Source organism: Alosa pseudoharengus, unplaced genomic scaffold, assembly GCF_046254945.1.
Source record: "Alosa pseudoharengus isolate Yale_2024_CS ecotype anadromous, Long Island Sound unplaced genomic scaffold, YU_APseudo_1.1 YU_APseudo_1.1_scf_19, whole genome shotgun sequence".
Classification (NCBI taxonomy): domain Eukaryota; kingdom Metazoa; phylum Chordata; class Actinopteri; order Clupeiformes; family Clupeidae; genus Alosa; species Alosa pseudoharengus.
Window position 1 is genome coordinate 28,318,946 of NW_027468657.1, and position 21,150 is coordinate 28,340,095.

The window sequence follows — 21,150 nt, forward strand, 5'->3', positions numbered from 1 at the left end:
ACTATACTTCCACAATGACGGAATAGCAAATGATACCGATCGACACTTTTCTTTCCGACAACTGAGAGCGCGCACAAAGGAATAGCGTGAAGAGGCGAATTCGGCGAGCTGTGACGTATTTGCTCCCTGTGAAACACATTTGTTTTGCTCACAGTGACACCACGCGATTATTCTGTGCATGGCAATTTTAAGAATAGTGGTCATCTGCTAAATGCATATCACCTTACAACATACATGAGAGAAAACAATCCACGCAACCCCAAAAACTCAATTTTAACACATCTGAATGTTGCTGCTCCCAACGCATTTTCAGCACCTGCGCTATGGACAGCGATATACCCAGACAACATAACACAATGCAGCAGGATCAGCTTTTCAATGATTTTCATTGTCATATAGCCATTTCAATGTGCACATTTGAGCTGTTTCAAATTTAGTGTTAAATAGCGTGTAATTATTTTGAACCCTTACCTCTCCAGATGCTCTACTCCTTCGATCAGGTACAACCAGAGTATTCCCATTGCTGCCGGGAACTATGGTAGAACCGATACTCATTCTAGGCCCAACCAGCATGTATCTTTTATCACCAGATCTGTACTGGATGCTGTGGCACAGAGTTCCATCATAGTTCGTATCTTGCAAATACTTGGACGAATAGTCTTTTGGTTTTGAACACTGCATTACAACCAGGACCACTATGCTTATGAGAAACAGAAAGGAAACGGACCCCAAAGTAATTATTAAATAAAATGTGACATTGTCTTCGCTGGTGTCTGCTGCGGCATTATTGACTTCAGATGCAGAAAATGCCTCTTTGGGCTCCACGGCGTTAATAATAACCGTCGCAGTTGCAGAAAGTGAAGTGTTCCCATTGTCTTTTACCAGTATGACCAGTTTGTGCTGAGGCTCGTCTGTCTCTGTGAATGGCCGAATGGTCCTAATCTGTCCAGTGTAACGGTCCAAACCAAATAGCGTGTGGTCGCTAACTTCTTGAATAGAAAATAGTAACCAACCGTTGTATCCTACATCAGCGTCATACGCTCTCACTTTGGTCACCAAATGGCCAGCTTTTGCATTGCGCGCAATTTCTACCACGCCTTCAGCTGACCCGTTAGCGCTGACCGGTGACAGAATCACCGGTGCATTGTCATTTTGATCCAGAATGAATACATGTACCGTCACGTTACTAGTTAGGGGCGGTCGTCCAGCGTCCAAAGCGAGTACATTGAACTTAAAAGTCTTGATTGTTTCGAAATCAAAACTTTTTAGTGCGTAAACATCTCCATTCTCAGAGTTAATGTTCAGAAAGGACACTACTGAGTGGTCTGCTCCCTCGCCTTTTATAATGCTATAAGCTAGTTGGGCATTTTCATTTTGGTCTAAATCTGACGCGCTGAGAGAGAATAGCACAGCGCCAGGTGTGTTATTTTCCACCAAATAAAACGTATATGGACTTCGAGAAAATACAGGACTGTTGTCATTAACGTCTGAAATATCAACACTAATAGTTTTCTGTGATGACAGGGGAGGATCTCCTTTATCTACAGCAGCTATAGTGATTGTATAAACTGAGGCAGATTCTCTATCAAGCCGTGACTTGGTGACTAAAGAATACATGTGCCTTTGAAAGGATGGTTTTAATTCGAAGGGCACGTCATTTTCAAGACTGCATATAACTACACCGTTGTCACCCGAATCCTTATCTGATACACTGATTAAAGTTATCGTCGTGCCAGGTTTCACGTTCTCAGGAATTTCGCCAGAGAGGGACGTAACATCTATTTCTGGCGCATTGTCATTCACATCTTTGACATTAATAATAACGCTAGAATGCCCAACCAAAGCCACCGGGCCTTTATCAGAAGCTTGCACGTCGATTTCGTAACTATTCTTCTCTTCAAAGTCTACAGCTCCTTTAACAGTTATCTCTCCTGTCAAGGCATTTATCTGAAATATATCAAGAGCTATGTTTTCAAGACTATGGTCAAATGCGTAAATAACCTGTCCATTTTCGCCTGCATCTAAATCTGTGGCGCGCAGTGTAACAACTGATGTGCCCGGAGGAGCATTCTCTGCTAAGTTGACTGTATACACCTGTCGCTCAAAGATGGGTGCGTTATCGTTTATATCTAAAACAGTTATAGAGATATTTACAGAACCCGATCTTTCTGGCTTCCCTCCATCATATGCAGTCAGTACTAAAATTACTTCTGGTTCTTGCTCTCTGTCTAGCGGCTTTTTCAGTATCAAGAAAGGGATCTTTTCCTCGCCACGAGATTTGACATCCAAATCGAAGTGGTTATTCGAACTGAGGGAGTACTTACGAAGAGAATTCACTCCTACATCAGGGTCACGCGCTGCATCTAGGGGGAAGCGTGTGCCCTGGAGAGCAGCATTCTCAGATATTTCCAAATGCTTTTCTTTTCCGGGAAACACGGGAGAATGGTCGTTGATATCCATTATCTCTACTTCGACATAATGAATTTCTAAGGGATTTTCCACAGCGATTTTTAGGTTGATGAAGCACTGAGTGTTTTTCTCACATATGATCTCTCTGTCGATATCTCCGTTTACATACAGCGCGCCATTGTCTTGGTTAATCTGCAAAAGATTCTCCTTTGAGCCTGACACAATACGAAACCTTCTTTCGGTCAGTGTGTTTACATCAAATCCCAAATCCTTTGCGATGTTTCCCACGAAAGTGCCCTTTTTAGACTCCTCTGGAACCGAGTAGCGAATCTGCCCTGATGCTCTATGACAAAGGTACATAGAAACAACACAAAGCAGGAGCACTTCCACTCTCCCGAATGTCTTTCTGTTCCGTCCGATCACCATGATGCCACGCATTCTTTCTTAACCCACATCACCAGATCTGAAATCCAAGTGAAACACGCTGATCAAACTAATTACATTCAATATGATAAACAGACTCGTGAGGTATGTCAAAAATCAGAAGGACTATCCGCCGTCTCTGTCACACTTGGTGTAATGGACGCACATTGACAAACTGATTCTGAGCACGTGCAAGAGATGGGAGGAGTTTAGATATGTCTATGTGAAACCATTGCATATACCTTAAGTTGTATTGCAGCGACACCAGATGATACAATAATACAAACGCAGAGAAACGCAATGCAAAATAGATCGTCTAGACTGTAAGTGAATGTCACATAAGCAAGCATCACATAACTTTCCGCAGTGACACCACGCAATTTTTCTGTGCATGGCAATTTGAAGTATAATATCGTCTGCCAAATGCATATCACCTAATACACTGGAGAGAAAAGAGTCACGCAACACCAACACTCAGTTTTAACACCTCTGAATGTTGCTGATCTCAACGCATTTTCAGCACCTGCGCTATGGACAGCAACATACCCAGACATCAGATGTACCAGATGCATCAGTTCAGCAGAATCAGATTTTCAATGATTTTCAGTTTCATATAGCCATTTCAATGTGCACATTTGAGCTAGTCTGTTTCAAACTTAAAAGCGTGTAATTATTTTGAACCCTTACCTCTCCAGATGCTCTACTCCTGCGATCAGGTACAACCAGAGTATTCCCATTGCTGCCAGGAACTATAGTAGAACCGATACTCATTCTGGGCCCAACCAGCATGTATCTTTTATCACCAGATCTGTACTGGATGCTGTGGCACAGAGTTCCATCATAGTTCGTGTCTTGCAAATACTTGGACGAATAGTCTTTTGGTTTTGAACACTGCATTACAACCAATACCACTATGCTTATGAGAAACAGAAAGGAAACAGATCCCAAAGTAATTATTAAATAAAATGTGACATTGTCTTCGCTCATGTCTGCTGCGGCATTGTTGACCTCAGATGCAGAAAAGGCCTCTTTGGGCTCCACGGCGTTAATAATAACTGTCGCAGTTGCAGAACGTGAAGTGTTCCCATTGTCTTTTACCAGTATGACCAGTTTGTGCTGAGGCTCGTCTGTCTCTGTGAATGGTCGAATGGTCCTAATCTGTCCAGTGTAACGGTCCAAACCAAAGAGTGTGTGGTCGCTAACTTCTTGAATAGAAAATAGTAACCAACCGTTGTATCCTACATCAGCGTCATACGCTCTCACTTTGGTCACCAAATGGCCAGCTTTTGCATTGCGCGCAATTTCTTCCACGCCTTCAGCTGACCCGTTAGCACTGACGGGTGACAGAATCACCGGTGCATTGTCATTTTGGTCCAGAATGAATACATGCACCGTCACGTTACAACTTAGGGGCGGCCGTCCAGCGTCCATAGCGAGTACATTGAACTGAAAGGTCTTGATTGTTTCAAAATCAAAACTTTTTAGTGCGTAAACATCTCCATTCTCAGAGTTAATGTTCAGAAAGGACACTACTGAGTGGTCTGCTCCCTCGCCTTTTATAATGCTATAAGCTAGTTGGGCATTTTCATTTTGGTCTAAATCTGAAGCGCTGAGGGAGCATAGCACAGCGCCAGGTGTGTTATTTTCCACCAAATAAAACGTATATGGACTTTGAGAAAATATAGGACTGTTGTCATTAACGTCTGAAATATCAACACTTATAGTTTTTTGTGACGACAGGGGAGGATCTCCTTTATCTACAGCAGCTATAGTGATTGTATAAACTGAGGCAGATTCCCTATCAAGCCGTGACTTGGTGACTAAAGAATACATATGCCTTTGAAAGGATGGTTTTAATTCGAAGGGCACGTCGTTTTCAATATTGCATATAACTACACCGTTGTCATCCGAATCCTTATCTGATACACTGATTAAAGTTATCGTTGTGCCAGGCTTCACGTTCTCTGGGATTTCACCGGAGAGGGACGTAACATCTATTTCTGGCGCATTGTCATTCACATCTTTGACATTAATAATAACGCTAGAATGCCCAACCAAAGCCACCGGGCCTTTATCGGAGGCTTGCACGTCAATCTCATAACTGCTCTTCTCTTCAAAGTCAACAGCTCCTTTAACAGTTATCTCCCCTGTCAAGGCATCTATCTGAAATATATCAAGAGCTTTATTTTTAAGACTGTGATCAAATGCGTAAACAACCTGTCCATTTTCGCCTTCATCTAAATCTGTGGCGCGCAGTGTAACAACTGATGTACCCGGGGCAGCATTCTCTGCTAAGTTGACTGTATACACCTGACGTTCAAAGACGGGTGCGTTATCGTTTATATCTAAAACAGTTACAGAGATATTTACAGAACCCGATCTCTCTGGCTTCCCTCCATCAAATGCAGTCAGTACTAAAATTACTTCTGGTTCTTGCTCTCTGTCTAGTGGTTTTTTCAGTATCAAGAAAGGGATCTTTTCCTCGCCACGAGATTTGACATCCAAATCGAAGTGGTTATTCGAACTGAGGGAGTACTTACGAAGAGAATTCACTCCTACATCAGGGTCATGCGCTGCATCTAGGGGGAAGCGCGTGCTCTGGAGAGCAGCATTCTCAGATATTTCCAAATGTTTTTCCTTTTCGGGAAACACGGGAGAATGGTCGTTGATATCCATTATCTCTACTTCGACATAATGAATTTCTAAAGGATTTTCAACAGCGATTTTTAGGTTGATGAAGCACTGAGTGTTTTTCTCACAAATGCTCTCTCTGTCGATATCTCCGTTTACAAACAGTGCGCCATTGTCTTGGTTTATCTGCAAAAGATTCTCCTTTGAGCCTGACACAATACGAAACCTTCTTTCGGTCAGTGTGTTTACGTCAAATCCCAAATCCTTTGCGATGTTTCCCACGAAAGTGCCCTTTTTAGACTCCTCTGGAACCGAGTAGCGAATCTGCCCCGATGCTTCATGACAAAGGTACATAGAAACAACACAAAGCAGGAGCACTTCCACTCTCCCGAATGTCGGTCTGTTCCGTCCGATCACCATGATGCCACGCATTCTTTCTTAACCCACATCACCAGGTCCGAAATCCAAGTGAAACACGCTGATCAAACTAATTACATTCAATACGATAAACAGACTCGTGAGGTATCTCAAAAATCAGAAGGACTATCCGCCGTCTCTGTCACACTTGGTGTAATGGACGCTCATTGACAAACTGATTCTGAGCACGCGCAAGAGCTAGGAGGAGTTTAGATATGTCCATGTGAAACCATTGCATATAAGTTGTATTGCAGCGACACCAGATGATACAATAATACAAACGCAGAGAAACGCAGTGCAAAATAGATTATTTTGACTGTAAGTGAATGGCACATAAGCAAGCATCACACAACTTTCCGCAGTGACACCACCGATTGTTCTGTGCATGGCAATTTGAAGTATAATATCGTCTGCCAAATGCATATCACCTATATAATACACAGAGAAAAGATTCACGCAACTCCAAACACCTCTGAATGTTGCTGCTCTCAACGCATTTTCAGCACCTGCGCTATGGACAGCAACATACCCAGACATCAGATGCACCAGATGCATCAATTCAGCAGGATTAGTTTTTCAATTATTTTCATTTTCATATAAACATTTGGTGATGTGCACATTTGAGTCTGTTTCAAACTTAGCGTTACATGGCGTATAATTATTTTGGACCCTTACCTCTCCAGATGCTCTACTCCTGCGATCAGGTACAACCAGAGTATTCCCATTGCTGCCAGGAACTATAGTAGAACCGATACTCATTCTGGGCCCAACCAGCATGTATCTTTTATCACCAGATCTGTACTGGATGCTGTGGCACAGAGTTCCATCATAGTTCGTGTCTTGTAAATATTTTGATGTGTAGTCTGATGGTTTTGAACACTGCATCACAATCAGCACAATGATACTGATTATAAAAAGGCCCGAGACTGAACTTAGAGTGATGATCAAGTAAAATGTTACATTGTTCTCGTCTTCACTTGTCACTGTGTTCTTGGTATTGGAGGCAGCAAACGCCTCTTTTGGTTCCACGACATGCACAATAACTGTAGCTGTTGCAGAGAGTGAGGTGTTTCCGTTGTCCTTGATGAGAATAATCATTTTATGCTGAGCTTCGTCCGTTTCTGTAAATGACCTAAGTGTTCTGACTTGTCCAGTGTAGCGATCCAAACCAAAGAGAGTGTGGTCGGTTATTTCTTGAAGAGAAAATAGGAGCCAGCCATTGTAACCGATATCTGCATCGTAGGCCCTCACCTTGCTGACTAAATATCCAGGATTCACATTACGCGGAACCTCTTCTATACACTCAGCGGAACCATTCGTATTTATTGGGTACAAGATAACTGGAGCATTATCATTTCGATCCAAAATGTACACGTTAACAGTGACGTTGCTACTGAGCGGCGGGTTTCCCGAGTCCGTGGCCACTACATGGAATTGGAAAGTTTTCATAGTTTCAAAGTCAAAGCTTTTAAGCGCGTAGATATTCCCGTTATCAGAATTAATATTAAGGAAAGCTGACATATCTTGTTGTAAACCGTCGCCTCTAACTAGATTGTATGCGATGGCAGCGTTTCCATTCAAGTCTTTATCAGTTGCTCTCATGGACAGTATGCTTGCACCTGGACCATTGTTCTCCATTAGATATAGTTCAAGAGGATTTTGAGGAAATTCTGGCGCATTGTCATTTACGTCTGATACCTGCACGTTCAATACCCTGGATGCTAACAGAGGAGGCTGACCCAGGTCTGACGCGGTAATTGTGATGTCATAGAAAGATGTTTCCTCTCTGTCCAAACGTGCCTTTGTTACGAGGGAATACATGTTTTCTTGAATGGAAGGTTTCAACTCAAAACCCACGTTTTCTGACAGATTAACTGTTACTTTTCCATTGGGACCAGAATCCCTATCTGTAACACTGATTAAGGCAATAACGGTCCCTGGTTTAGAATCTTCTGGAACTAAGTTCAGCAACGAGGTAATTTCAATTTCTGGCTTGTTGTCATTTACGTCTTGTATCTTAATGATGACTCTGCTTTCTGCTGCCAAAGGAGGCTGTCCTTTATCTGTGGCCTGCACGTCCAGTTTAAAAACTTCTGTATCTTCAAAATCTACCTGTCCTTTCACGGATATTTCACCTGTTATTTTATCCAGTTGAAATATGTCATAGACTTTACGTTTCAGGGTTTTTCCGAGGGCATATTCAATTTCCCCATTCAAACCTTCATCTAAATCGGTAGCATTAACTTTAAGGACTATTGTTCCAGGTGCAGTATTTTCTTGTATTGTGATCACATATGTGTCTTGACTAAACACTGGACGGTTGTCATTCGAGTCTAGGACAATAATGCTTATATTTAGACTTCCAGACTTTGGTGGATTTCCACCGTCTATTGCCGTAAGAAGCAATCGATGGTTCTCTTTACTCTCTCTGTCCAGCGGCTTTTTCAACACTAAAAACGGTATATTGTCTTCATCGCCTTTCCTGAAATCAATTTCAAAATTATCATCCCTGCTCAGTTTGTAACTGCGCACTGAATGCACGGCGGTGTCAGGGTCTCTGGCTGCATGTAGCTGGAAGCGCGTTCCGAGCGCTGTTTGTTCCCCTATCTCAAAATGTTGCTCTTTTTCTGGGAAAGTAGGAGAGTTGTCATTGACATCCGCAATGTCCACTCCAACATAATGTATCTCAAGGGGGTTTTCGACGACTAGTTTTAGGTTAATCAAACAAACTACGTTATCACACAGCTCCTCTCGGTCGATGTTATTACTGACATACAATACGCCATTGTTCTGATTTACCTGAAACAGCGCGTCATTAGATCCAGAAACGATACGAAATCGTCTCTCTTTCAATGTACTGACATCAAGTCCCAGATCCTTAGCAACGTTTCCAACGGTAAATCCCTCCTTCACACCTTCTTGAATAGAATACCTTATCTGTGCAGACACACGATCCAAGAAAAGCAATAACGAAAACAGCCGAATAATCCACCAGCAGTCCATTCCGCGCCTTTGTTCTTTGCATCCCATCATGAATGTCGTAGACCTCCTGGATATCAGATGCCTCCGATTAGCTATAAACACACCCCAAAATATGTGCTGAAAACCCGGCGCATCGCCGTTAAATATGAGGTGAAATCATTACAACACACCGCATGTCTGTCTTTAGTAAAAACGGACGGTGCATTTCCCTGGCTTTGTGTGTGAGCAGCTCTACGTAGTCAAGTAGGCAGAGCAAAGCGTTAAGCATTTTCTTGTATAACACTGACACCACTTGGCGTACTACAAGTACAACAAATGCCACATCTCCGCAAAATAAGTAAGTTAAAACACAAGGGTAAACGTAATGACTCCAATACTTCTAACACATATCCAAGCATCTGACCCGGTAAAAAATCCATCTGTGATATTTAGCTTGAAGTAAACCCAACGGATGCATTTCAAATGTGGCTTAGTGAGACATGTTGATGCATTGTGCTTTTTGTGTGTGTTTTGTCGCACTTGTATCACCATTGCACGCTTGTAGTATTATTTGAACTTCTCTTACCTCTCCGGATGTTCGGCTCCTGCGATCTGGTACGACAAGAGTATTTCCATTACTTCCAGGAACAATAGTGGAGCCAATGCTCATTCGGGGACCAACTAGCATGTAGCGCTTGTCTCCAGATCTGTACTGGATGCTGTGGCACAATGTCCCATCGTAATTCGTGTCTTGTAAGTATTTGGAGGAGTAGTCTGTAGATTTTGAACACTGCATAGCTATGAGCACTACGATACTGACGAGAAAAAGCACTGACACCGAGCCCAAGGTGATAATCAAATAAAATGTAACATTACTCTCATCTTCATTGCTTACTGTGCTTTTGACATCGGACGCTGCAAAGGCTTCTTTTGGCTCAACAACGGTGATTATTACTGTTGCTGTAGCTGAGAGTGAAACATTTCCATTGTCTTTGACCACTATGGTCAGTTTATGTTCAGCCTCGTCTGTCTCTGTAAATGACCGAAGAGTTCGTATCTGTCCCGTGTACCGGTCAAGTCCAAAAAGAGTATGATCAGTAACTTTGTGAAGTGAAAATAGTAACCAGCCATTGTATCCTACATCTGCGTCATAGGCCCTCACTTTCGTAACAAGATGCCCTGCGTTCACATTTCGTGGAAGCTCCTCAACACCTTCTGCAGAGCCATTGGCACTGACAGGAGACAGAATGACTGGTGGGTTGTCGTTTTGATCAAGAATATATACTTTTACTGTAACATTACTGCTGAGAGGAGGACTTCCAGAGTCTTTTGCAAGAATCTGAAACTGAAAAGTTTTTACCTTCTCAAAGTCAAAGCTTTTCAACGCATGTATATGTCCGTTATCAGCGTTAATATTCAGAAAAGAAGCCATGTCATTTTGCGTTTCCTCATTTCTCACAATGTGATATGTGATGGCAGCGTTCTCATCCAAGTCTCTGTCTGATGCCGTAACAGACAATATGGAGGCGCCAGGCGCATTATTTTCCTCCAGGTAAAGCTCAAGAGGATTGTGGGGAAACTGTGGACTGTTATCATTAACATCTGATATTTCTATTTTCAATGTTTTGGAGGTAGACAAGGGAGGTTGACCAAAATCAGTTGCTGTTATTGTTATTTCATAGTGCGAAGTCACTTCTCTATCTAACTGTCCTTTTGTCACCAAAGAGTACATGTTATTTTTAAATGATGGCTTCAGTTCAAATGGTACATTGTCAGGCAGAGAACACATCACTTTCCCGTTGTCACCTGAATCCTTGTCTGTCACACTAATAAGTGAGATAACTGTCCCGGGTTTGGAATCCTCGGAAACGATGTTAGAAACCGAAGTAATGTCAATATCTGGAGTGTTGTCATTTACGTCGATTATTTTTATAATGAGACCGGCTTCTACTGTTAAAGGTGGCTGTCCTTTATCTGAAGCTTCCACGTCCAATTTGTATATCTGAGTATCTTCATAGTCCACATTGCCTTTAACTCGTATTTCACCTGTTATGCTATCTAGCTGAAACACTTCATAAACCTTACGATTTAAATTTCTGCCGAGAACATATTCAATATCGCCATTTGAACCCTCATCTAAATCCGTAGCCTTTATTTTGATCACAGTTGTTCCCACTGGGACATTTTCTTTTAGGTCAACAGCATATGTCTCCTGGCTGAACACAGGGCGGTTGTCATTTGAATCGAGCACTGTGACAGTAATATTTAAGATTCCTGACTTCGGAGGGCTCCCCCCGTCTATAGCTGTCAGCACAAGTCTGTGTATACTTTTCATCTCCCTGTCCAGAGCTTTCTTCAAAACAATGAAAGGTATTTTTTCTTCATGCCTCTCCCTTGTCTCAATTTCAAATTGGTCATTTTGGTTAAGTTTATAAAAGCGAACAGAATTCATACCCACGTCTGGATCCCATGCGCCCTGAACTTGAAAGCGTGTTCCTACAATGGTCTGCTCCCCCATATCAAAATGCTGTTCACTCTCTCGGAATTTAGGAGAGTGGTCATTTACGTCCGTGATCTCCACATCTACATAATGAATTTCCAGTGGGTTCTCGACAACAATTTTTAAATTTGTCAAACAGGCGCCGCTTGCATCACACAGTTCCTCTCTGTCAATATTTCGGTGCACGTATAAAACGCCATTGTTCTGGTTTACCTCGAAAAGAGGCTCCTCTGATCCGGAAACGATACGGAATCGCCTTTCCAACAAAGAACCAGTGTCAAGACCCAAATCCTTCGCAATATTTCCAACAACAGATCCCCTTGTCACCTCCTCCGGAACAGTATATCGTATCTGGGCAGAGACTGGTCTCCCGATGCACAACAACAAAGAGAAGCACACAGCAACCTTCAAGCAATTCCATTTGCGTGTTTTCCAGTTTCCCATCCTGAAGGAATTATTTTAGACGACGCCAGTCTGATAAAATGTTACGTTTTAAATAGCTAACATGATATTTTATATAATGTCAAGTCGTTTTCAAAGAGTACACATCACCGAAGATAGGCTCCCATGCCACATAGCCCGTTTGTACAGGATGAACAGTGATGTAAGGTGGAACCAAACGCGTAAAGCAAACCGGAAAAGGGGGCAGGACTTGGCCTTCCACTTTTTACTTTGGTAACACTGACATCATGTGGTTTACAAAATTGCTACTGAAAATTCAGAATGTAATTTTATAGTTAAATGTGTTACTGCTCACAAGTGAAATGTTTGAGCGCAGAAGGAGATAAAATCAGTAGTCAATTAAACATTCAAATATATATTATCTGGGTATATATATTATTCTCAACAATACAACACCATCATTCATTATTTATCATTCATCAACCCTTAATCTGTTGGAAAAAGAAAAAAAAAAATACTTCCAGGGCGGAAGGCACCATTCAGCACAATGGACGGACGCGAAGGCACCATTCAGCACAATGGACAGCTCCAAGCCTCCATTATCCTGAATTTCTGTACTGAACTATGTGCACAGACTTTAATAAATGTGTACACACTAGTAATTCGTAACTTGTCTGAGCATTGTAAGAAACAAGGCATGTGTAAGTGCCCATGCACCCACTAGTGTCATGTAAATACAAATGAGTCTTGTTCATACTGTTTCAAGCCTGCGTGCAGATCAAAAAGTGCATTCTAAAACATATTGCTTATTGGCAAGGTGTTTAGAGTAGATTTATACAGATTCTTACCTCTCCGGATTCCCTCCCCCTGCGATCAGGAATAACTAGAGTGTTTCCATTGCTGCCTGGAACTATAGTAGAACCGATACTCATTCTGGGCCCAACCAGCATGTATCTTTTATCACCAGATCTGTACTGGATGCTGTGGCACAATGTCCCATCATAGTTTGTGTCTTGTAAATATTTAGAAGTGTAGTCCGTAGGTTTTGAGCATTGCATTGCAATCAACACAACGATACTGATTATAAAGAGACATGAAACTGATCCCAATGCGATAAATAAATACAATGTCATATCGCTGTCCTCGTCATTGATGACGGCACTCCTCACATCGGATGCTGCAAAAGCCTCCTTGGGCTCCACAAGAGTGACGATCACAGTAGCAGAGGCTGAGAGTGAAACGTTCCCATTGTCTTTGACTAGTATAACAAGTTTATGTTTAGCCTCGTCTGTTTCCGTGAATGGCCTAAGCGTTCTTATCTGTCCAGTATAGCGGTCCAAACCAAAGAGTGTGTGATCAGACACTTCTTGCAGAGAAAACAGTAGCCAGCCGTTGTATCCTATGTCAGCGTCATAGGCCCTCACTTTTGTTACCAAATAACCTTGGTTCACATTGCGCGTAGTCTCTTCCACACCTTCAGCAGAGCCATTTGCACTGACTGGAGACAGAATCACTGGGGCGTTATCATTCTGATCCTGAATAAATACTTTAACGGTAACGTTACTGCTAAGCGGTGGGTTGCCTGAGTCTTTGGCAAGAACTTGGAACTGGAAAGTTTTTATACTTTCAAAGTCAAAACTTTTTAATGCATGGATATTTCCATTTTCTGAGTTTATGTTTAAGAAAGATACAACGTCCTGTTGCGCTCCCTCACTCCTAACTATGTGATATGAGATGGCGGCGTTGTTATTCGCATCCTTATCAGACGCACTTACAGAAAATATGGAGGCACCGGGAGTGTTATTCTCCACCAGGTAAAGCTCCAGGGGATTCTGGGGGAACTCCGGGGAGTTGTCATTAATATCAGATATTTCCACTTTAAATGTTTTAGAGGTGGACAAAGCTGGCTGGCCAAGGTCAGTGGCTACTATGGTGATATCATAGTCAGGCACAAGCTCTCTGTCCAGCTGTCCTTTGATTACAAGGGAATACATATTGTCTTGAAATGAAGGTTTCAGTTCAAAGGGGACATTTTCTGATAAGTTGCAGATAACTTTGCCATTAACACCAGAATCTTTATCAGTGACGCTAATGAGAGAAATAACGGTTCCGGGTTTAGACCCCTCTGAAACCACATTGGACAGTGAAGTAACCTCAATGTCAGGTTTATTGTCATTCACATCAATTACTTTTATCATCACTCTACAATTTGTCGTCATAGGAGGCTGTCCTCTATCTGAAGCTGTAACATCGGCTCTGTATACTTCAGTGTTCTCAAAGTCAATTGTGCCTTTCACTCGAATTTCCCCTGTAACTTTGTCTACTTCAAAAGTGTCATACACATTCTGTTTTAAATTACCATTAAATGAATATACCACTTCACCATTTAAGCCGTCATCAGCATCACTAGCATTGACTTTTAACACGAATGCATTAGCTGGGGTATTCTCTTTGATAGATGCTGTGTAGACATTTTGACTGAAAACGGGCCTGTTATCATTTATATCTAGCACAGTTACAGTAATATTTATGCTGCCTGATCTGGACGGGTTCCCACCATCAACTGCAGTCAACATTAAATTATGTTTAGATTTATGTTCTCTGTCTAAAGACTTCTGTAATTTTAAAAGTGGAATTTTGTTCTCTTCGCCATCGTCACGCACTTCGAGTTCAAAATGTTCATTGTGACTCAGTTTATATAGACGTAGAGAATTCACACCCGAGTCAGAATCGCGGGCAGCTTGTAATGGGAAATCTGCGCCCGGTAATGTGTTTTCTGCTATTTCCAAATGTTGTTCTTTCTTGGAGAAGCGTGGAGCATGATCATTAACATCCACGATCTCAACCGACACATAATGAATCTCCAAAGGGTTTTCTACTGCTATTTTCAGGTTAACTAAGCATGCTGAATTGCCATCGCACAGCTCCTCTCTGTCAATCTTCCTATGAACATACAAGGCGCCGTTGTTCTGGTTTACCTGAAAAAGAGCGTCCTCAGATCCGGAAACAATACGAAAACCTCTCTCTGCCAAAGTACTAACGTCCAGACCCAAATCCTTTGCAATATTCCCGACAACAGATCCCTCTTTCACCTCCTCTGGAACTGAGTATCGTATCTGTGCCCAGGCCGTCTCCTCCAAGCACAAAAGCATAAAGAGCTGTACAGCAATCCATGGATACTCCAATCTGCTCCTTTGTCTGCCGCCTCCCATAGCGAACGATTCCGTGTCTGTATTCTCAGTATTCTGTATGTATGATCAATCTCGAACGCCGGTTTCAACTCTAACATTCAACATTTTGCCGTGAACGTGACATCGTGCGAACGTGCCTCATGCGAAAACCATGTTTTCTTACTGCCAAGCTCTGAAATATCACACTGCGTCTGAAACAACAAGCTGAACGACAGCGTAAATGGGCAGGGCTTAGCTTATCTCAGATGGATAGGTAGTACAACACTGACATCATCTGGTCCTCAATGTGAAATTCAAATTCATCTGTAGCTGTGATGCTGCTGCTTTAACCGTTCACCTTTAATTAATTTAAGCACCAAGGACAGAGACATATAGGCACATATTCAACTAATAAGACTAATTGCAGTGTCTGCTCTGCAAATACTTTCTAATATGCGTGGGACATATATGATAAGTGCATTTCCCTAGAGAAGATATTTTGGACATAACTCCAACAAACGTGCAATTGCATTATGACATTGACGATCATTGTTTTAATTATCTGTTAAATCTTACCTCTTCGGAAAGAGTTCTCCTGCGATCGGGAACAACCAAAGTATTCCCGTTACTGCCCGGTACTATGGTTGAACCAATGCTCATTCTTGCTCCAACAAACGTGCAATTGCATTATGACATTGACGATCATTGTATTAATTATCTGTTAAATCTTACCTCTTCGGAAAGAGTTCTCCTGCGATCGGGAACAACCAAAGTATTCCCGTTACTGCCCGGTACTATGGTTGAACCAATGCTCATTCTTGGTCCAACTAGCATGTAACGTTTATCTCCAGATCTGTACTGAATGCTGTGGCACAGTGTCCCGTCGTAGTTAGTCTCTTGTAGATATTTGGATGAATAATCTGTTCGTTTAGAGCATTGCATCGCAATCAAAACAACGATGCTGACGAGAAAAAGCACGGAAACCGATCCCAAAGTTATGATCAGGTAAAAAGTGATGTCATTGTCCTCTGTCTCCCCTGTTGCTTTAACATCAGACGAAGCAAACGCTTCTTTGGGCTCCACTAATTTAATGATAACAGTCGCTGTTGCAGACTGTGAAACATTTCCGTTGTCCTTTACTAATATAACTTGTTTATGCTCTGCTTCGTCTGTTTCTGTTAAAGGACGAAGCGTCCGTATCTGTCCTGTATAGCGGTCCAACCCAAAAAGAGTATGGTCAGTAACTTCCTGAAGAGAAAATAATAGCCATCCATTGTATCCAACATCTGCATCAAATGCTCTCACTTTGGTGACCAAGTGGCCTGGTTTCACATTTCGAGCAATTTCTTCCACGCCTTCAGCCGAACCGTTTGCACTGACAGGAGACAAAATGACTGGAACATTGTCGTTTTGATCTAAGATGTATACATTCACCGTCACATTGCTGCTCAATGAGGGGCTTCCAGAGTCATTCGCCACCACTTGAAACTTAAACGACTTTGTGGTTTCAAAATCAAAACTTTTTAGCGCATGGATTACTCCTGTGTCAGAATTAACGTTCAAGAAAGACGCCATGTCATTCCCCTCTCCTTTAAAAATGTGATACGTGATGGCAGCATTTTTATCCAAATCCTTGTCTGAAGCAGTTACAGAGAATATAGACGCACCGGGGACGTTATTTTCTGGTAGATACAGCTCAAGAGGATTTTGAGGAAATTGTGGTCTGTTGTCATTTACATCGGACACTTCTACAACCAAACTTTTGAATGCAGTCATTGGGGGCACTCCAAGGTCTGTCGCTTGTATCGTGATTTCATACTGTGACACCTTCTCCCTGTCTAAACTTGTTTTAGTTACCAAGGAGTACATATTTTCTTGTATGGACGGCTTTAACTCGAATGGTAAAGTGGTTGAGAGGCTACACAGAACTTTACCGTTTACACCAGAGTCGATATCCCGAACACTAATAAGAGATATCAACGTCCCAGGCTTAGAATCTTCAGATATCACATTAGAAAGCGAAGTTACATCTATCTCTGGTTTATTGTCATTTACATCTTGTATCTTTATCATTACTCGACAGTCAGCAGTCATAGGGGGTTGGCCCTTATCAGTGGCTTGTATGATTAAGCTGTGAAGTTCATGTTCTTCAAAGTCAATTTCACCTTTAACTTTAATTTCACCAGTGGCACTATCTAATGTAAAAATGTCATGCACCCTACGTTTTATGTTTCTACTAAAAGAATACTCAATTTCACCATTAATACCCTCGTCAGCATCTGTAGCGTTTATGGTCATAACAGAGGTACCAACAGGTGCATTCTCCGGTAAATCTACTGTATACACACTTTGACTGCATGCAGGTCGGTTGTCATTTGTGTCAAGCACCTTAACAGTAATGTTTAGACTACCAGATCTTGGGGGAATGCCACCATCTGTCGCTGTCAATTGAAACATATGCTGTTGGATATTTTCTCTGTCTAGTGTTTTTTGCAAAACTAAAAATGGGGTTTTATCTCCGTATCCACTGTCTTGTAATTCCAAGTCAAAATGCTCATTTGGAAGCAATTTGTATGAGCGTATAGAATTGATACCAACATCTGGATCACGAGCGCTCTGTAGCTCGAAGCGTGCGCCCTTTGGTGTATTCTCTGCTATTTCTAAATGTAAGTCTCTCTCTGGGAAACTCGGCGAGTGGTCATTTACATCAGTGATTTCAACACCAACATAATGAATTTCAAGAGGGTTTTCCACAACAATTTTTAAATTGATCACGCATGCCTCGTTGCCATCACACAGCTCCTCTCTGTCCAGTTTTCTACTGACTAATAAAGCGCCATTGTTCTGATTTACCTCGAACAGTGTGTCTTTCGATCCAGAAACGATACGCAACCGTTTTTCCACCAACGTGCTGGGGTCCAGACCCAAATCCTTAGCAATGTTTCCAACAACAGATCCTTCTTTAACCTCCTCTGCAACAGAATATCGGATCTGTGCCGAAGTCTGCTTCGCGAAACACAACAGCAAGTAGAATCCTAGTGCAGTCCACCCGCACTCCCACCATCCCCTTTGTTTTCGGTCTTCCATCACAAAAATAGAGCTAATTCATCTGACGTTAATGGACGTAACGTGCTCCTTCAATTTAGAAGAGTAAAGCAATATATACAGTAAGACATACCATTTCAAGTTCGGTTAGCCGAGTGGAGCATATAATAGCCTACCTAGCTAGGCAACACTGATGCGACCCTGCGCATCTCTCTCTCTCAGAGCTGCACAAAGAGCTCATACGTACCAGAGGGCAGGACTTAGTCTCAAAACTGCTTCCTTGTGTAACACTGACATCGCCTGGTGCCCATTGGCATTATTATAAGACAATAATATGTGTATTGAAATCATTTCACTAAGAATCACCGTCCAGACTTTCATATCACTGTGAGATGCAGTTCACAGATTTATCATTAACTTTTATCAACCATAATAATACACATCACGCAACCACGAATGATATAACCTTAACTTGTCTAGGATAAATTGCATGAACATGAATTTACTTATATGTCGCATAGCACTAGCCATCTCACTTTTGGTATTATGACATATGCAAATCCTGCAAAAATGAAAAACATGATTCAAAATTCAAATGGCCCCAGCTAGAATTATTGAAAAGATAGAATCGTCTCTTACCTCACGACACGTCCCCCCTCTATGATCCGGTAACACGAGGGTATTCCCGTTACTTCCCGGAACAATCGCGGAGCCGATGCTCATTCTAGGGCCAACTAGCATATACCTTTTGTCTCCAGATCTGTACTGGATGCTGTGGCACAATGTTCCATCGTAATTTGCGTCTTGTAAGTACTTGGAATTGTAGTCTGTGCGTTTTGAGCATTGCATGACGATTAAAGTAATTACACTAATTAGAAAAAGGGCTGAGACTGACACTAAGGTGATTATCAAGTAAAATGTCACATTAGTCTCATCTTCGTCTTTTACTGCGCTCTTCATATCAGACGCTGCAAACGCCTCTTTTGGCTCCACAAGCTTTATTTTCAAAGTCGCTGTCGCTGAAAGTGAAACATTTCCATTGTCTTTGACCAGTATGACCAGTTTATGCTCAGCATCGTCTGTTTCCGTGAATGGACGGAGGGTCCTTATTTGTCCCGTGTAGCGGTCCAACCCAAAAAGAGTGTGGTCTGTAACTTCTTGAAGAGTAAAAAGTAACCAGCCGTTGTAACCAATGTCAGAGTCGTACGCTCTGACTTTAGTCACTAAGTAGCCTGCATTGACATTACGTGGAACCTCCTCCACCCCCTCAGCGGAGCCGTTACTGCTGACTGGAGCAAGTATTACCGGTGTGTTATCGTTCTGATCTAGTATGAACACGTTAACTGTCACATTACTACTAAGAGGAGGTGTTCCGGAATCCTTGGCAATCACGTGGAATTGGAACGTCTTCACTGTTTCAAAGTCAAAGCTTTTCAGCGCATGGATATTCCCGGTATCAGAATTAATGTTCAGGAAAGATGTCAGGTCATTTTGTGAACCATTGCCTCTTGCTATTTGATAAGAGATTAAAGCGTTTTCATTGGCATCTTTATCTGACGCGCTGACAGAGAATATGGATGCGCCAGGAACATTATTTTCCGCTAAATACAGGTAAAGCGGATTCTGGGGGAATTCTGGACTGTTGTCATTAACATCTGACAATTGTACATGAAGAGTTTTGAATGAGAAGAGAGGTGGGTGTCCAAGGTCTGTGGCTGAGACAGTAATATCATAGTGTGACACGGCCTCTCTATCCAGCTGTCCTTTTGTTACAAGTGAATACAAATTATCTTGCCCTGAATGTTTTAGTTCAAACGGTATATTATCTGATATGCGACACACTACTTTGCCATTATCACCAGAGTCTTTATCTACAACGCTAATGAGTGAAATTACATTTCCTGGTTTGGAACTTTCAGAGACCATGTTAGAGAGAGACGTAACTTCAATATCTGGCATATTGTCATTTACATCTTTTATTCTTATTATAACTCTGCAATCAGTAGTCATTGGAGGTGTTCCCTTATCGGTAGCCTGGACATTGAAACGGTATACCTCGTTTTCCTCAAAGTCAATCGGACCTTTTACTCGAATTTCTCCAGTGATGCTGTCTAAAGTGAATAAATCTTTTACCATTGTTTTCAAAGATCGCCCCAAAGTATATTCAACCTCTCCATTTGGACCTTCATCAGCATCAGTCGAATTTATTACAATTACAACTGTTCCAAACGGAGCGTTTTCTTGAATTGTTGCAGAATACACTTCCTGACTAAATACAGGTCTGTTGTCATTTATGTCGAGGACGGCAACGGAGACGTTTAAAGTTCCGGATTTTGGAGGACTCCCACCGTCCACGGCTGTCACATGCAAAATGTGTTTAGCAGTTTTCTCTCTATCTATAGTTTTTTCCAAGACCAAAAACAAGACTTTTCCTTCATCTTCGTTATCTTTCAGCTGCAACTGAAAGTAATCATTATGACTTAACTTATACAGACGAACAGAATTGACACCAGCGTCTGGGTCTCTTGCCAGTGGTAGTTCGAAGCGTGCACCGGGAAGAGTATTCTCGGAAATTTCTAAATAGAGATTATGTTCCGAGAATGACGGGGAATTGTCATTAACATCGGTGATCTCCACTCCTACATAATGTATCTCGAGAGGATTTTCAACAACGGTTTTTAGGTTTATCAGGCAAGCCGTGGTAGCATCACACAGCTCCTCTCTGTCAATATGCTTGTCCACATATAACGCGCCATTGTTCTGATTTACCTGAAACAGAGCAACATCGGATCCGGAGACAATACGAAATCTTCTCTCTTTCAAAGCACCAACATCAAGACCCAAATCCTTTGCAATATTCCCAACGATAGATCCTATTCGGACGTTTTCCGGAATTGAATATCTTATCTGGGCAAAAGCATGTTCCCGAAAACACAGAATCAAAGAGAGACGTAGAGCAATCCACCACCACTCCCGCCTGGGTCTTTGTCCTCCGTTTCCCATTGTGGTGTAGTTGTGTCCGATTAGTATATCGAAAAAGAACGCATTGCTTCTTAGAAAGGATAGTTATACACAGACTACTAAATATGCCATTCTCTGTTAGCGACCAAGTTATATTATGGTGCGAATACCATCGGTCCTCTTGTGCAAACGTCAAGCTAATGTGTTACGTCAAATAGAATGAAAAGAGCT

The 21,150-nt window shown here is 42.0% G+C and overlaps 7 protein-coding genes across 7 annotated transcripts; all 7 read right to left on the minus strand.

Moving 5' to 3' along the window:
• Position 1: 1 nt before the first annotated feature.
• On the minus strand, positions 2–2,847 carry LOC143132917 (protocadherin alpha-3-like). Its single transcript, XM_076292741.1, has 2 exons — positions 472–2,847; positions 2–61 (listed from the first exon to the last, which is right to left on the minus strand). Exons 1-2 carry the CDS (start codon positions 2,845–2,847, stop codon positions 2–4), a joined length of 2,436 nt encoding a protein of 811 aa, XP_076148856.1.
• Positions 2,848–2,974: 127 nt separating this feature from the next.
• LOC143132918 (protocadherin alpha-7-like) lies at positions 2,975–5,895 on the minus strand. Its single transcript, XM_076292743.1, has 2 exons — positions 3,520–5,895; positions 2,975–3,013 (listed from the first exon to the last, which is right to left on the minus strand). Exons 1-2 carry the CDS (start codon positions 5,893–5,895, stop codon positions 2,975–2,977), a joined length of 2,415 nt encoding a protein of 804 aa, XP_076148858.1.
• Positions 5,896–6,022: 127 nt separating this feature from the next.
• Positions 6,023–8,883, minus strand: LOC143132919 (protocadherin alpha-8-like). Its single transcript, XM_076292744.1, has 2 exons — positions 6,556–8,883; positions 6,023–6,061 (listed from the first exon to the last, which is right to left on the minus strand). The coding sequence occupies exons 1-2, from the start codon at positions 8,881–8,883 to the stop codon at positions 6,023–6,025; spliced, it is 2,367 nt and encodes a 788-aa protein (XP_076148859.1).
• Positions 8,884–8,936: 53 nt separating this feature from the next.
• Positions 8,937–11,785, minus strand: LOC143132920 (protocadherin gamma-A4-like). Its single transcript, XM_076292745.1, has 2 exons — positions 9,428–11,785; positions 8,937–8,954 (listed from the first exon to the last, which is right to left on the minus strand). Exons 1-2 carry the CDS (start codon positions 11,783–11,785, stop codon positions 8,937–8,939), a joined length of 2,376 nt encoding a protein of 791 aa, XP_076148860.1.
• A 437-nt stretch (positions 11,786–12,222) lies between these two features.
• On the minus strand, positions 12,223–14,955 carry LOC143132921 (protocadherin alpha-8-like). Its single transcript, XM_076292746.1, has 2 exons — positions 12,592–14,955; positions 12,223–12,234 (listed from the first exon to the last, which is right to left on the minus strand). The coding sequence occupies exons 1-2, from the start codon at positions 14,953–14,955 to the stop codon at positions 12,223–12,225; spliced, it is 2,376 nt and encodes a 791-aa protein (XP_076148861.1).
• A 304-nt stretch (positions 14,956–15,259) lies between these two features.
• Positions 15,260–18,000, minus strand: LOC143132922 (protocadherin gamma-A5-like). Its single transcript, XM_076292747.1, has 2 exons — positions 15,646–18,000; positions 15,260–15,271 (listed from the first exon to the last, which is right to left on the minus strand). Exons 1-2 carry the CDS (start codon positions 17,998–18,000, stop codon positions 15,260–15,262), a joined length of 2,367 nt encoding a protein of 788 aa, XP_076148862.1.
• A 176-nt stretch (positions 18,001–18,176) lies between these two features.
• LOC143132923 (protocadherin alpha-8-like) lies at positions 18,177–20,989 on the minus strand. Its single transcript, XM_076292748.1, has 2 exons — positions 18,598–20,989; positions 18,177–18,182 (listed from the first exon to the last, which is right to left on the minus strand). The coding sequence occupies exons 1-2, from the start codon at positions 20,959–20,961 to the stop codon at positions 18,177–18,179; spliced, it is 2,370 nt and encodes a 789-aa protein (XP_076148863.1). The 5' UTR covers positions 20,962–20,989.
• Between the last annotated feature and the right edge of the window lie 161 nt (positions 20,990–21,150).